This window comes from Pteropus medius, unplaced genomic scaffold (genome assembly GCF_902729225.1).
Source record: "Pteropus medius unplaced genomic scaffold, Ma_sr-lr_union100, whole genome shotgun sequence".
Lineage (NCBI taxonomy): Eukaryota > Metazoa > Chordata > Mammalia > Chiroptera > Pteropodidae > Pteropus > Pteropus medius.
The window spans coordinates 129,123-143,394 of NW_024340696.1; the positions used below are offsets into that span (position 1 = coordinate 129,123).

A 14,272-nucleotide genomic window follows, 5' to 3' on the forward strand; every position below is an offset into this window, starting at 1 on the left:
TGTGCAACAATCCGATTTCCCCCTCTCCCCAGGCCCTGACAAACAACATTTTCTGTCTCTGATTTTGACTACTCTTAGAATCCCTCTAGTGAGTTTTTCATTTCAATTACAGTCACGTGTTGCTTAACAATGAAAATACATTCTGAGAAATGCATTGTTAGATGATTTTGTCATTTTGAGAACATCGTAGAGTGTACTTACACAAACCTAGATGATACTACACTACTACACGTGTAGTCTATATGGTATAGCCTATTGCCCTTAGGCTACAAGCCTGTACAGCATGTTAGTGTACAAATCAACGTGATATTAAATTAAACACAAAAGAAAATGATGCAGTCAAGAGACATGGTGAACAGGAAATGTAGGAGGCCACTGCTGGTATAACACAGCCTACTGTTTTACGGCAAACTTGTGTTTGTTTGTTTTTTTTTATAAGTAGAAAGAGCACTTTCTAATGATAAAAAGTATAGAATAGTAAATACACGAACCAGTAACATAGTCATTTATTATCATTTTTTATGTACTAAACATAATTGTATGTATTATACTTTTATGTAACTGTCAACACAGCAGGTTTGTTTAAACCAGTATTACCACAAACCCATGAATAATGCATTGTGCTGTGACCACAGCTACGATTTCATTAGATGATGGGAATTTTTCAGGTCCATTATAATCTTATGGGACTACCATTGTATATGTGGCCCATCGGCCTAAATGCTGTTTTGTGACACGTGACTGGTGCTTTTCGGTTCTAGAATTTTTGGAGTGGGGGGTTTCTTTTTAGGTTTTCTGTTTCTTCATAGATATTTTCATTTTGTTCATTTATCATTTTCTTGATTTTCTCCACATCTTTCTTTAGTTATTTGAACATCTTTAAGACAGTTGTTTTAAAGTCTGTCTGGTATAACTGCCATCAGGTCTTTTTCAGGGACAGTTCCTATTGATTTATTTTTTCTTCTTTGAATGGGCCATACTTTCCTATTTATTTGTATGCTTTTTTTTGTTGAAAACTGTGCATTTGAATTCAGTAAATGTGGTAACTTTGCAAATCAGATTCTCTTCCTTCCCCAGAGTTTGCTGTTGCTGCTGTTATTATTTTTCGATTGTTAAAGTCTGTCTCTGTGCCAAGGATCAGTGTATCTTAAGTTCTTTTAGGTCATTTCTGAGCCTGTGCCTTTCTCTGGGCATGCATGGTTACTTTCTGTTTTGTTTTGTTTTTTCCTGTATGCAATTGCTTTTGTATGTTCTAGTCTTTATTTCCAGCTCCCAAAAGAGGAAAGAGAGAAAAACAAATTGAGGGGAGGGTGCTTGCCTTTTACATTTCCTGGAGGTCATGTTAGCCAGAGGATGAAGGCCTTGCAATAGTTGGTGGGAGGTGCTACAACAGTGATTCCTGCACCTCTGTCATCAGAAGCAGCAATCAGCCATTAGAACACAGACCCCTGATATTTGGAGGATAGGGTCCTTTTTGCAGGCTGTAAGCAAGCTGCTTTGGGAACATATGCATAGTTGCCTGCTTGGGAGTGAGAGGGCATGGGAATGGGTAGCTGCTACTATGCTAAGAGCTTAAATTGGTTGAAATTAACCACAATTTACCATATAAGCCTTCCCCTGGAAGTTTCAAGCCTTCAAAAGACATCAGAGCTCCAAAATAGTTATATCAGACAGATTCTGGTAGTGTAATTATTATCTAGGTAGGAAGATAGATTTCTGGTGATTCCTACTTTGCCATCTTCCCACAATTGTCCATTGCTTAACTAATTTTTTTTTTTTTAGGTCTAGAAAACTGTTTTGTGCAAAAGCAAACTCAAGGTCCTCTTTCTGGATATTCTTGCTTTTTTGGAAAGAGTCCATACCATGTTAACCCTTTACCCATGATACCGCTCCATGAGCTGGGTGATTATCTTTGGATCATATATTCCTCAGAGTTCATTTGACAAACATATCTTTAGTGTTCTATATACAGAAAAAGACAAGCTAGTATAACTGTAAGGGTCTATAAGATCCAACAGGTAACTAGAATCCCTCACAGGGTAATTCTTAAGTAATTGGATTATCTTATTTTCCTTTTTTATTTAATATCACATGTATGTTTTTAAAGGTATTGATAGACATATCTAATTGTGTTTAATATCTCTAAAGCAAATTTATTTTCTCTTCTGGATAAACTGTTTCCATAGAGATTACATTAACTGGAAGTTTTAGGTCAATTTCTCAAAATATCTTTTCAGTTTTGTAATTGTTATTATTATGTTTATGTTTTATTTTTTTAAATTTCCTTAAGGGAATTTACAAACCCTTTGTTACATCAAATAGCTTTGAAGAGAGATTAAATGGATGCCTAGCAAATAAAACATATGTTACTGTTACTGTATCATTTCCTGTCCTCAATAAAAATGTCCCTTATTATGTTATAGGTGCCATTAGAGGCCATTTCCCAGTAAATGTAGGAATCTACCTGATCTGGAGGCACAGCCATAACCCAGCCAACTAAGGACTGTATTTTAGCCAATGCTGGTTTCCAAATGTCATGGAGCAGCCCATCTGTTTCTTGTAGGGATATCACAGTTTTAGTCTTTTCTCTCCCCAATAATTATACCACAGGAAATATTAGTTCTTTCTTAATTTGAAACACTGTTGCTCTAAGAGAATAATGATTAAGATTGCATTTCCCACTGAAGTTCTATGTGATTTGAATACCAAATACTGTAACACATTACAGATCAGTATTCATTCTATTTAGTCCTCTCAACAATGCAGTAGCCAAAATTAAATTATTTGACTCTTGGTCATTTACCAGAGGATCTATAATTATAAAGAATCCTCAGGATACTGCTAGTATTTATCTAAAAACTACTCAATTCTTTTATAGCATAGTCTCTGATTTTTTTTTTTTTTTAGGATTAATAGGATATTTAATAGGATTTCCTTCCAGGTTCCCAACTGAGCATTTAGTTTACAATATGAATCAGTTTTTGTATTAAAATATCAACCTTAAAAGTACTTGTTCTATTTGCTCCCTTTAGCCGTCCTTTTACACCAGCAGTTTTATTTTTATTAGGATGGTTAATAGCAGCTGAAGGATTATGGTTTTAGCCATTTTCTTCTCAACCTTCATTTTTTTTCTCAAGCCATTTTGTTAATTCCTGGGAGGATAAATCTGTAATCTAGATTCTACTGATAAGTTTTGTTCCCAGTTATCTAATGCAGAGTTTTCTTCAACTTATATACCATCAGTTAATTGATCACTTCCTCTCCTTTTCCTTTTACATACCCCACAGAGTCTTGGTTGTATTGAAATGAGAGTCTGAAAGCTAATCCTAATTTTGACACCAATCTTCATGGATTCAATGGTGCCCTGGTTCTGGATTGACAGTTAAATCACAGCACACCACAATAAGTACAGTCCAGGCCCAACTTATGTGTGCTAAGGCGGTCCATTTATACATCAGCCTTATCTTTTGCAACCAAGTGTGTTGTGTGTAGTTCTGGTACCTCGAAACTCTGCATAGGTGGTTGCAGGACCATCAGATACAAATATTGATGCTGTTCATTCTGTTTTTCCTGTCTGGATCCTTTTCTCAAAATTAAATAAAACTCAGTGCTTTGTTAAAACCTCTTTGTTCTTTGAGTTTGACTGTCAATCCAAACCCAAGGCCCCTGTTGGTGGTAATGCAAAAATATTTTATTGCAGAAAACAAGAAAATTTAAGAAAATATAAAGAAGAATATCATCTGTGAGCCTGTCACTCAAAAAAGTCACTATTTATAACGTGGTGGATTGATGCAATTCTAAAGTTCTCATAAAAATATATTATGTTTTTTACAAGCCTGAGATAAGAAATTGCGTAATGTTTAGGACTATGCTGTTTTCCTTTGAAAAGATATCATGAACATTTTTCCATATTTTCATATATTATTAATGATATATTCTTAGGAAAAATATATGCACATGACTTATATACATTACACCCTAGAATCAATTTTAAGTGGTTAGCGAGATGTATATGTTAACTTTTAAGGGGATCAGATTCTATGTTTGGAAATTTAAGCAATCATACAAAAAGTTTAAAACTAATTTTATTTCACTTGAGTGGTACATATGATTAAAAAAGGGTGAATTGTTACTTAAAGTGAATAATAAAGTTTATAAGAGTAGTATAACAACCCATATTGCCTATTCATAAATAATTTGTAGAAGAAATCTCAGAAAATTTTAATGGCGTGGCATTGATATGTAGGTTGCTTTAAAATGGATTCTAGAAAAATATTATTTTGTCTGAGTTGACTTCTCATTAACTTGATTTTCTTACTTTCTAAAACTGTAGTGCCTATGAGATTATCAAGCTGAAGGGGTATACCTCTTGGGCTATTGGCCTATCTGTGGCAGATCTGGTAGGATCAATTTTGAAAAATCTCAGGAGAGTACATCCAGTTTCCACTATGGTTAAGGTAGGCTTAAATTGAATCTTTATTTAATATTTCCTGTTCCTTTATTATTTGTTGAGTCCTTACTATGTGCTAGGCATTATACAAGATGTTGAGGATATAATGGTAAACAAAATAGAGGCCCTGACTTCACAATTTAATGAAAGAAATGAACTTAATAAAACAATTACAAAAGAAAATACATAATAACAAATTACGTTTGATGAAAAATTAAAAAGTGCTAAGAGTATATAAGAAAAGAATTTAACTCTTCTGAGAAGGAGACATGTGTGGTGGTTAGGGAAGTCTTTCCAAGGAAGTAAAATGTGATCTAATCTGAGTAAGAGTTAATTTGGAAGGCTGGACTAATATTCCAAGCAGAGGGAACACAGGTGCATAGGAGCTGAGGTAGATATAAGTAGAGAGCACTTGAGGATCAAAGAAAAAGGTCAGTTGTTAAAATGTAGAGAGCAGAGGGAGCAAAGGAAGGCGCATCATGAAGCTGGAGAAGCAAGCAGGGTCAGACCACAGAAAGGAAGAGGGTAGGCTGAAGGGATGGCGTTAGGTCATGGTCAGTACATTGAGCCAGGCCCCAGGGATCAGGGCCCTTGTTTCCAGCCCACCCAGCAGCCCCCAAGTGGCATGATGGGATGGACATACATTCTAGTCTGAGAAGCTCCTTCTAGAAGGAAGACAGAAAGTAGAGGGAAACAAATTCCCGAAACACTGGCAGGAAAGTAGAGGACTTTGTTCTGCAACCACAGTGGCCTTGTTCCTGATGCCACCCAACCCCTGGAAGTTCATGTTAAAGCTTCAAAAGTTACACAGAGGTTGCAACAGAATGACCAAGGACAAGAAAATGAAGGGTAGGTGAGTGTAACTGGAGCTGGAGCTAGGCTTGGAATAGAATGTGGGCTGATAGTCTGGTGGGGCAGTGGCCTTTCGTGGTTAGGCATGGACCAAATTGGAGTGAATGTGAGTGCAGCCTGGCAGGGGGCCCTCAGAGGAAGACGTGTGGTTGAGCTCATGAGGTTGACTATAAAGTAGCTACAAAAATGAGGCAACTGGACTTCAGTGGAGGAGGTGGCCAGAGAGTCCCTCTGTGGGTGACTGTAGTGAGACAGGAGCAAGGGGCATACTCTGAGCTCCTGAGGAAAGCCCCAGAAGTGGTGAGAGGAAAACTTGGCTGAGTAGCGCCTATGAGTTCTGAGCTATCATGGGAAGCTGGGAGGTATCATGCCAGAGTCAAGGGGCCTCTCCCTTCCCTGAATGCTAGTTCTTGGTAACTGTTTATAATCAGACCTGGAGGAAGAAGACCATCCCATTGCCTCCTCTAACTCTAGACTCAACCCCAAAGGGCGGTGTAGGAAAGAGCAATAAGTGGTGGAGGCAGAGAGGTACGAGGGGTCTACTGGGTCTTCTTATTGTCCAAAGGATAGTAGGGAGGAGGCAGAGGCTTGTTTATGAGCACGTAGGCCTTGTGTGGATTGCCCAAGTTTTAAAAGGCTCTGGCAGCTGCTTCTGTGTCCTTGGATTGAGCTACAGGAGTGTAGGGAACATTAGGGCTATGACTGCACCTATTCCATGGTTCCTGTCCATCATGAGAAGTCCATGATAGAAGTCCAGTGGTGGCGGTGGATGGAGGTAGCCAAGAGGGAAGGGGTACATTCCATTGGCAATCGTGGGGGCCCGATGGACATGAAAGAGTACCCATAGGTTCCATTGGAAGCTGCACCTCTGAAGACTTGAGATGCCACCTGTAGCATCCATTGTCCAAACTCAATGGCGCCCCCTGGTGTAAAGACTAGCTTGTACAAAGCAGAGCCTTTTCAGCCACTTCTTGCTTCAGATGTCATTGCTCTCTTGACGTAGTTTATGCCAAACACAGGGTACTTGATTTCACAGTTCTTCATCAGATAAAATGAAATCATTAGGGACTGCATGGCATCCTTTCCCTTGGACAGAAGGATGACCTGGTAAGGGGTAGACAGTGCCTTTCTTGGTCCCTTTGAGGCCTCTGGCACATTTTTTATGTCACTTGAGCTTAAGTTACACACAGTTATAGGACATTAGGATGCTCCTGATATTGTTGACGATCACTCCACTACCCTCTGAGTGATTCTTGTGCTCCGTAGTCTCTCCAGTATACTCTTATACTGAAGCTCTCTTGCATAGCTGCTTTTCTGTATCAGGTTACTGAACAATTACATAATTTTGCCTTTCAGGGCTTATATGGAATAAAAGAAGAAATCTTTCTCAGTATCCCTTGTATCTTGGGGCAAAATGGTGTCTCAGATATTGTGAAAGTTAACTTGAATTCTGTGGAGGAGGCCCTTTTTAAGAAGAGTGCAAACACACTTTGGAATGTCCAAAAAGACCTGGTATTTTAAAGCCTTTTAATGTTCCACTGTTATAAAACAACATAACAGACTGTATATTTTACATTTTGAAAGTATTTTCATCTGATCTGTAAAAAATAAAAACATGTTGGTGACTTACAGTATAACTCCAGTTTCTCAAGGCTAGAAAGAGGATATTTCTCCTCTTTATGAATCTCTTATAACTATATTCTAATGATACCCAGTTTGCACAGATGTAAGTTATACTTCTGAGGTATGTCATAAATGTAAGAGTTGCCTTTAGGTTTCAAAGAATATGTATAATTATTATAATATAGAACTTAAGATTCTTAAAAACAACAAGCAATTTTTTTCTAATATTGAAATTTCATCTCATGCTGCTTTCCCTTAGGGCACCAGCATATTCACTTGATATTGCTTCGTTAGCTTCATATGTCTATAATCTTGATTAAGTACTTTTAAGACCATGGATATCAGAAGGAAAATAGAAATATAACTTTATGGTATAAAAAATTTTTAATGAAATATCTTCAACCCTGCAAGTATTATACCAATTCATATAAATTCAAATTGTTTATTTGGTTTCTCTGTTGAAATACTATACAGGGAGCTTAGACCATAGTCTAGGGCATTCATTCAGGAAACTATTATTCTTTGTGCTGTGGTTATGAGGTCAATATTACATGATTTCTGCCCTCAAGTATCTCACAGCGAGTATTTAGAGTACATCAACTAATTGATTGATGAATGCTTGATAACAGCCAATTGGTAGCTCCCTCTTGGTGTCCAGGGTAGGAGTACATGTGTTTCTTTTGATTTATATATACAAATACATACATGACATATATGTATATACGTATTTCCTTGATTCTACAAAGAATTTAACACAGCTATAGGAAATATACAATGAAACAAAAAGTAAGAAACCAGGGCCAATTATATTAGACCAGTGGGAAAAATCAGAAGGCAGATATGCAGGCCCTGGGGATTTGCAGGGCTCCAGTTGCAAGTGCACCCATTTGGTCAGAGAGTCACAGCTCACCCTCTGTTATTCTTGCTATCTGAATAGCTTTCATTCTAGTCATCTGCTACTGAACATGATTAGTTTCCTATTATTTTGTTCTTTTTTTTTTTAAATCTCTGTACAAACTATAGTCATGAGAGGGAGTTTAGGTAGAATAGGGGAAAGGAGAGTCTTCTGTGGATTTTGCATTGTTTTTTTTTTTAAGCTCCCTTTTGTACATCAAATTAAACTTCATTTTCGAAAATCCTGGCAGAGATTGAAAGGCTGTAAAATAGTTTCTACAGGGAATATTCTAGGATGTTAAACTGATTTATATCATGTATTCTCAGTGGGGGGCAATATTGCCCCCAAGAGGGTGAAAATTGTTTTTTCGGGGGTGTGTGTGTGAAAAAAATTAGATATTACAAGGGTTTGGCTCTTCAAAGCTCAACCCTAACCAGACAAAATCATCTTATTCCTTAATATTTAATTCACAATTGGGCGGAGGTTGGGGGTTGGGAGAGAAAGCTGAACGGTTGTGGGAAAATGTCTAAAAAGGCTCTTGAGGGAGAGATAATGAAAAAAAAAAGGTTGAGAAACACTGCTCTACATTTTATACAATAATTTGTCAGATGTGTATTATGTGTTAATGATTCATAAATGAGTTAGAAAACAGTTAATTAGGTGGAACACAGTGGGAGAAGAGACCATGGAAACATCGGCTTATCGCAGACTAAGGGATGAGAGCGGGATTTGGGTTCTACACTTAATGACTTCATAAACAATGAGTTGAGCTTTCCCTTCCACTTATAGCACTGCACTGATTAAATTCTTAGGATTTTGTATCTTATTTAAAAATCTCCATTGCATAGAGAGGGCTTTTAAATTTTTTTTCTGCTTCAGCTCACGTTCGTGGGTGGTAAAAAGTAGCTCTGAGGTCTCTTTCTCCTACAGCCCTGGTGAAAGATTCCCAGTCAAATGTCAAAAGCCCTTACCGGATATATCCAGACAAGGTTTGGTTAAAAATAAATGTACTTGGGCTCTCTGGTGGATGCGTTCTGGGAAAGCGGCACTCCTTTTGATAGCTGAGGCTCTGTGGTTCATTGTGCCTGCTGTACCTCCTGTGCTTGGAGCCCAGGGAGCCTCTTTGAAGCCCGCCAAATACAGAACCCTGAACCCGTTGGCTGGTGCGCAGGTGACAGGGAGCAGGTGCTGGTGCATGCACACTGCGCCAGGTGTGCTAGTCCTCCACGAGGCCTCACCAGAAGGGCACGGCTTGCACAGACTCTGTAAATGACTGTTTTTCTTCTTGGACCTCACCTAGCTTTCCTTCATTCTCCCTCTACCTCTTGAGTGAGTGGTCATGAGCTGGGTTGCAGGAGTCCTGTGGTCTAGCCGGAGAGTGGACACTGCGGGAGAGAATTTCTTTTGCCGGAGGATGGCTCTGTGTCCCTTCTGAGCGGCATGCAGCCCACTCAGGGCTTCTTCCGTATGAGTGTGGCCAGAGGTACCTTGTGCCTGCTAGTCCTTGGCCCTGGACCTGTGGACTCAGACCTTAGTCCTGGAGCTGAGAGCTGGGGTGGGGGAGGGTGTAAACGAGGGTGGGGAGGAAAGGAAGAGCCATCCTGGATGTAATCTTGTCTTTGGTGGAGCAGCCCCCTATCCTTCCTTCATTCCCTCTTACCTGTATATCCTCTTCCCCTTGGTTTGCCTCCTGATTGATGGGCTGCTGGCAGGAAACTACTAGGCTTTTTTTTGACATTTATTTTTGTCATTCCCTGTTGTGCCTGAAGCCACCTCCTTCCCCACTGGATCCCAGGAGGTCTTTCTATGCCCCCTCTCACTACAGACCAATTCCTAATCTGAAAGTAGCTTTACAGTTTTTTCTCTATTAGTTTTCCAAGATGGCGACTGTCAAGTGTTAAGAAATTCAGAAGAGACCATTCATCACAATAAGATCTCCATTATAGGAACTGGATAGGTTGGTATGGCCTGTGCAATCAGCCTCTTATTAAAAGTAAGTTATACCTAGGAAGACCAGGTGTTGTAGGCATAAAAAATAAATAAAAAAATAAAGGATTGTAAGATGACAAGGTCCTTGCACTCTGTGAGGTCAACCAAGGGTTGCCTCGCCTAAAAAAAAAATAATAAAAAATAAAAAAAATAAAAAGTAAGTTATATGCTCTGTGCCATAGGGTTAACCAAGGTTTCCTTGGTTGGAGGCAAGGTCATCGTATATGGTTGTGCAGGTCGTGTCCAGTTCAAGAGGGTGAGTGGGGGCCCTATCTTACTTAACCCTGAGGAACAGGTGCCCTTTTTAATTGTTCCACCAGAGTGGGCTTCTTTTTCTAGAAGTTATGGTTTTCTCTCTGTAAGTTACCACTCCCTCCCCTTTCCATACTGTGCTCTTTGGAAGTCCTTGGGTGCAAGCCACACTTAAAGAGTGGGGAGTTATGCTCCCTCTTCAGTATCTACATAACTTATGTGGCATTCTTCTGCATAGATTTGTTTTTCCCTATCCAGTCATTTGTTAGTAGTATGGACTCACTGATTTTATTTTATATTTTGGGTTATAACCCAATACATATTTATTTTGTGTCTCAGATTGTCCCAGCTTTGGCCATTGGGAGCTCATTTAGTTGGCTACTGTGTCTCTTTGACATACCCCATTAACACAGGGTTTTTGTTTTGAGCACTTCCTTACTTTCTGGCACTATGTTTTGGCTTCTTCATTTTGTATATTTTTAGCTTGAATCAACCTTTCTCCCAAGGAGCCTGGTTCCTTTTATTAGGTTTATAATTGTATTATAAAACTAATAAAAATAATTTATTTGGTTTATAATTGTATTAAACCAAAGTCTGGGTGCTGGGTGTGCTCATTGCTACCAGGCTTACAGTATATTTTTAAAACGATCTTTTAAAGATAATTTTATCAATGCTGCATAATTCCATTCCATACTGCTCCAATCTCTGAATAATTCAGAGTATACTCAAAGCATTGGCATCTCATTAAACCACAGCTTTTTCTTTGTGATACAGTTTAGATTTCTAGGCTAATCAGTTACAATCTAGTCTCAAATTCAAAGTGCTTGGCTTTGGATTTCCATTAATTAGAATAAAGTAAAAAGATCCAACAATATAACTTGGATATATACTTAAATTATAGATACAATCATTTATTTCTAAGTACTAAAACAGTCTTTTTTTCAATGAAAATTTTAATATATAGTAAAGTTAAAAGAATATATATTTAAATCATTATTTTCAAAAGGTAATACATTTACAAGGTTACACATAAAAGTAACAAAAAGATACACATGGAGAAGTCACACTTTCATCCAGTTTCCATTCAGCCTTTCCCCCAACATCTGCGTTAGGCAACCATTTAAATTAGTTTCTTGTGTGGAATCCTCTAGTATTCTACAAATACAAACATTATTTTCCCTTTTTACAAATAAAGTTGTGTGCTATAAATATGTAATACTGATTATTTTTGCAGGTACCATTGCCTGATTAGAGAACTATAAATTTTTACAGTCGGAAGAGACCTTACATGTTACTCCATTTATTCAAAAAACTTTTATTGAGCTCCTATGTGCCAAATAGATGCTAAGCACTAGATAAGTGGAGGTGAGTAAAACTGCCTATTTTCAAAAAGCTCATAGTCTGGTGAGAAAAATTTCTACAGAATCCCTGCTTTATCATTGTGTAGCCTCAGCTTAAATTGAAGAGATGTTCACTACCATCAAAGACTTTTATTAAACAGTTTCTGGTTTTGTTTTCCTAATTGTGAGCTGAAACTTACCTGTTTGTAAATTGTATCTCTTCTTTTTGGACTTTTATATCATGATGAAATATTGAACAGATTTATTATGTCTTCTAATAATTCACAAAGTATATACAGATGGCAAGTATAAGAATTTTCTTTCATTCTACAATGAATCAGGAGTTACCCTACCCCTTTGTCTTCTAGGGCTTGAGTGATGAACTTGCCTTTGTGGATGCTGATGAAGGCAAATTGACAGGTGAGACAATAGATCTTCAACGTGGCAGCCCTTTCATGAAAATGCCAAATATTGATTCTAGCACAGATTAATGTCATAGTTAAATACTATAAATATTCTAATACTACATGAATATCTAAGAAAATCCTGTCTTTATTTCTCTTTATGAAGACTTCCCCAGTTTTAGAGATAAAGCTGGCTGCTCCCTTCTCTGTAGTCTCATAACATGTTCAGATTTCATTAGGTTACAGAGTTTCCTACCACACCATACTGCATTCCTGGGAGCAGTAGTCATAGTAGTTATCATGACAGTTACCATTAATCAATTGCCCACTTTGTGCCAGACCCTGAGCTAAGCACTTTACATGTTATTTAATCCTTAGCACAACTTTGTGTTTTACAGATGATGCACCTGCAAACTGAGGTTAAATAAAAGTGATGGAGTAAGAACTTGAACCCAGTTTTATTTGACTTAAAAGCCGAAGCTCTTCACTATTGTATTTAGCATCCAGGAGATAATTATTTGAAGAAATAAATGAATAAGGTCTCCCTGTTCAAGGTTTGTTTTTTTTTAAATCACATTTAAGTAAACATTCTCATTTACCAGACTAAAGTACATTTTGACCTCTTATTCCATAAAGTCTAAAAGGTATGTGGAGAAGCTTTAAAAAAATGTACAAGGAAAACTTAATACTAATTTCCTGAAATTAAAAAAGTGCTGTGGGCATAGAAGAAGATCTGGTGGAGCCCACTCTTTAGCAAACATAGTGCAGTAACTGAACTGAACAGGAAATGTGTACTTAGATTTCAGATGTTTTCTCACAATCTATTTCTGATCAAATCTTTCCTCAGATTATCTTGTCACTGAAAACTTTAATGTAGCAATTATCACAGCGGGCACACACCAGATAAAAGGAGAAACATGCCTTGATTCAGTCCATCACAATGTGTCCATGTTTAAATTTATGATTTTCCAATATTATCCAATGTGGCCCCTGCTTCAAACTGATTATTGTTTCCAATCCAGGTCAGCTTTATTTTAACTGTTCAGTGAAGAATTTTTTTTTTTTTTGCTGGATGGTGGTGGTGATGGTTTTAGTAACTTGGGAGAAAAAATTTAGTGAGTATTCTAAACTACCAATATAACCAGACTCTCTTCCTGTTAATGTAACATGTATTTTGCACAGATGTGATCGGTGTGTATGTACCATAATGAGGATTTCTTTAAACATTAGTGCTTATGAAAAGATAATTTGCTTAATCATGAGTTTCAAGGTTTACATTCTAAAGGCTTTCATATCTGAGCTGTTTTCCAGATTACTCAGGATGTAGAAATGAAAGTAACACTGTAGTTTACTGACTGATTCTCCAAAATTGTACTAGACTCTTCACTGGTGCATGCACAAAGTGGACAAATTCAAGATATACTTTGGAGATCAAATATGCAGGACTGCTGGTAGATTATGTGTAGTGAGGGACAGGGAGGAATAAAAAATGACTTCTAGATATTTTCCTTGAGCAACTAATTGGATGGTGGTTCTGTTTACCTGGGTTGGGATGCTTTCAGGGGGGTGGGAGTCAGTGAAGTAGGGAACAGGTGTTGGGTTTAGGGGAGAAAATCAAGGTTTCCAATTGGGACATGTTAAGTTTGAGATAATCTGAAAAGGCATTGAAGAAATATCAAACAGGTAGCTGACTGAGTCTGAAACTGAGAAATCTAGTCTGGGACATTCAATCAAATTACTGTATTTTAAGGTCATTTGGAATAGTTTTCTTTGAGAGTAGGCCAAAACTTAGTCTTAGTACATGATTAAGTTTATTCACTTTAATTTGACATTATAATTATTTAAATTTTGTTTCATACTTGTATAAAATACTTAAATGGCTCTAGAATTACATCAACTCTAGAGAAGAGTCTAGCTTCTGTTTCTGTTCTCTTTTCCCTATAGCCTCCATCTCTTTATGGGTAACCAAAAACTCATTTAAAATTCTATTTTATCATTTATAGTTTGTTGTTTCTATATATGCTATTCCCCATTTTCTTCTTAAAAAAAAAAACAAAACAAAAAACAACTTAGTATATCATAAAGATCACTCCATAGAGTTATTTAGAGAAGTGTTGATTACTAAAGCTTTGGTAAGTTTTGAAATCAGATGTTTAATCCTCCAATTTTCTTTTTCAAGATTGTTTTGGCTCTTCTGAGTCCTCTGCATTTCCACATCAATTTTAGAATTAGCTTGTCAATTTGTACAAAAAAGCCTGCAGAGATTTTGATAGGGTGTACATTGAATCTGTAGATAATTTTTGGTAGTATTTCCATCTTAACAATATTTTAAGTCTTCCTGTTGATGCCCATAGAATGTCTTTCCAATTTATTTAGGTCTTCCCTAATTTCTTTTAGCAATGTTTTAGTTTTTTTTCCCTCCACGTTTTATAGTTTTTAGTGTACAAATCTTACTCTTTCCTTGGTA

General features: G+C 37.3%; 1 protein-coding gene and 1 pseudogene across 1 annotated transcript in view; one reads left to right on the forward strand and one right to left on the reverse strand.

Moving 5' to 3' along the window:
• Window positions 1-14,272, forward strand: part of LOC120604563 (L-lactate dehydrogenase C chain-like) — a 46,542-nt gene that overhangs the window by 23,928 nt on the left and 8,342 nt on the right. Inside the window, exons 7-8 of the mRNA XM_039865417.1 lie at window positions 4,334-4,457; window positions 6,659-6,739. Of these exons, the coding sequence (XP_039721351.1) occupies window positions 4,334-4,457; window positions 6,659-6,739 (205 nt within the window). The remainder of the gene's footprint in view (window positions 1-4,333; window positions 4,458-6,658; window positions 6,740-14,272) is intronic.
• Window positions 2,891-6,578, reverse strand: LOC120604503 (WW domain-binding protein 2-like; annotated as a pseudogene).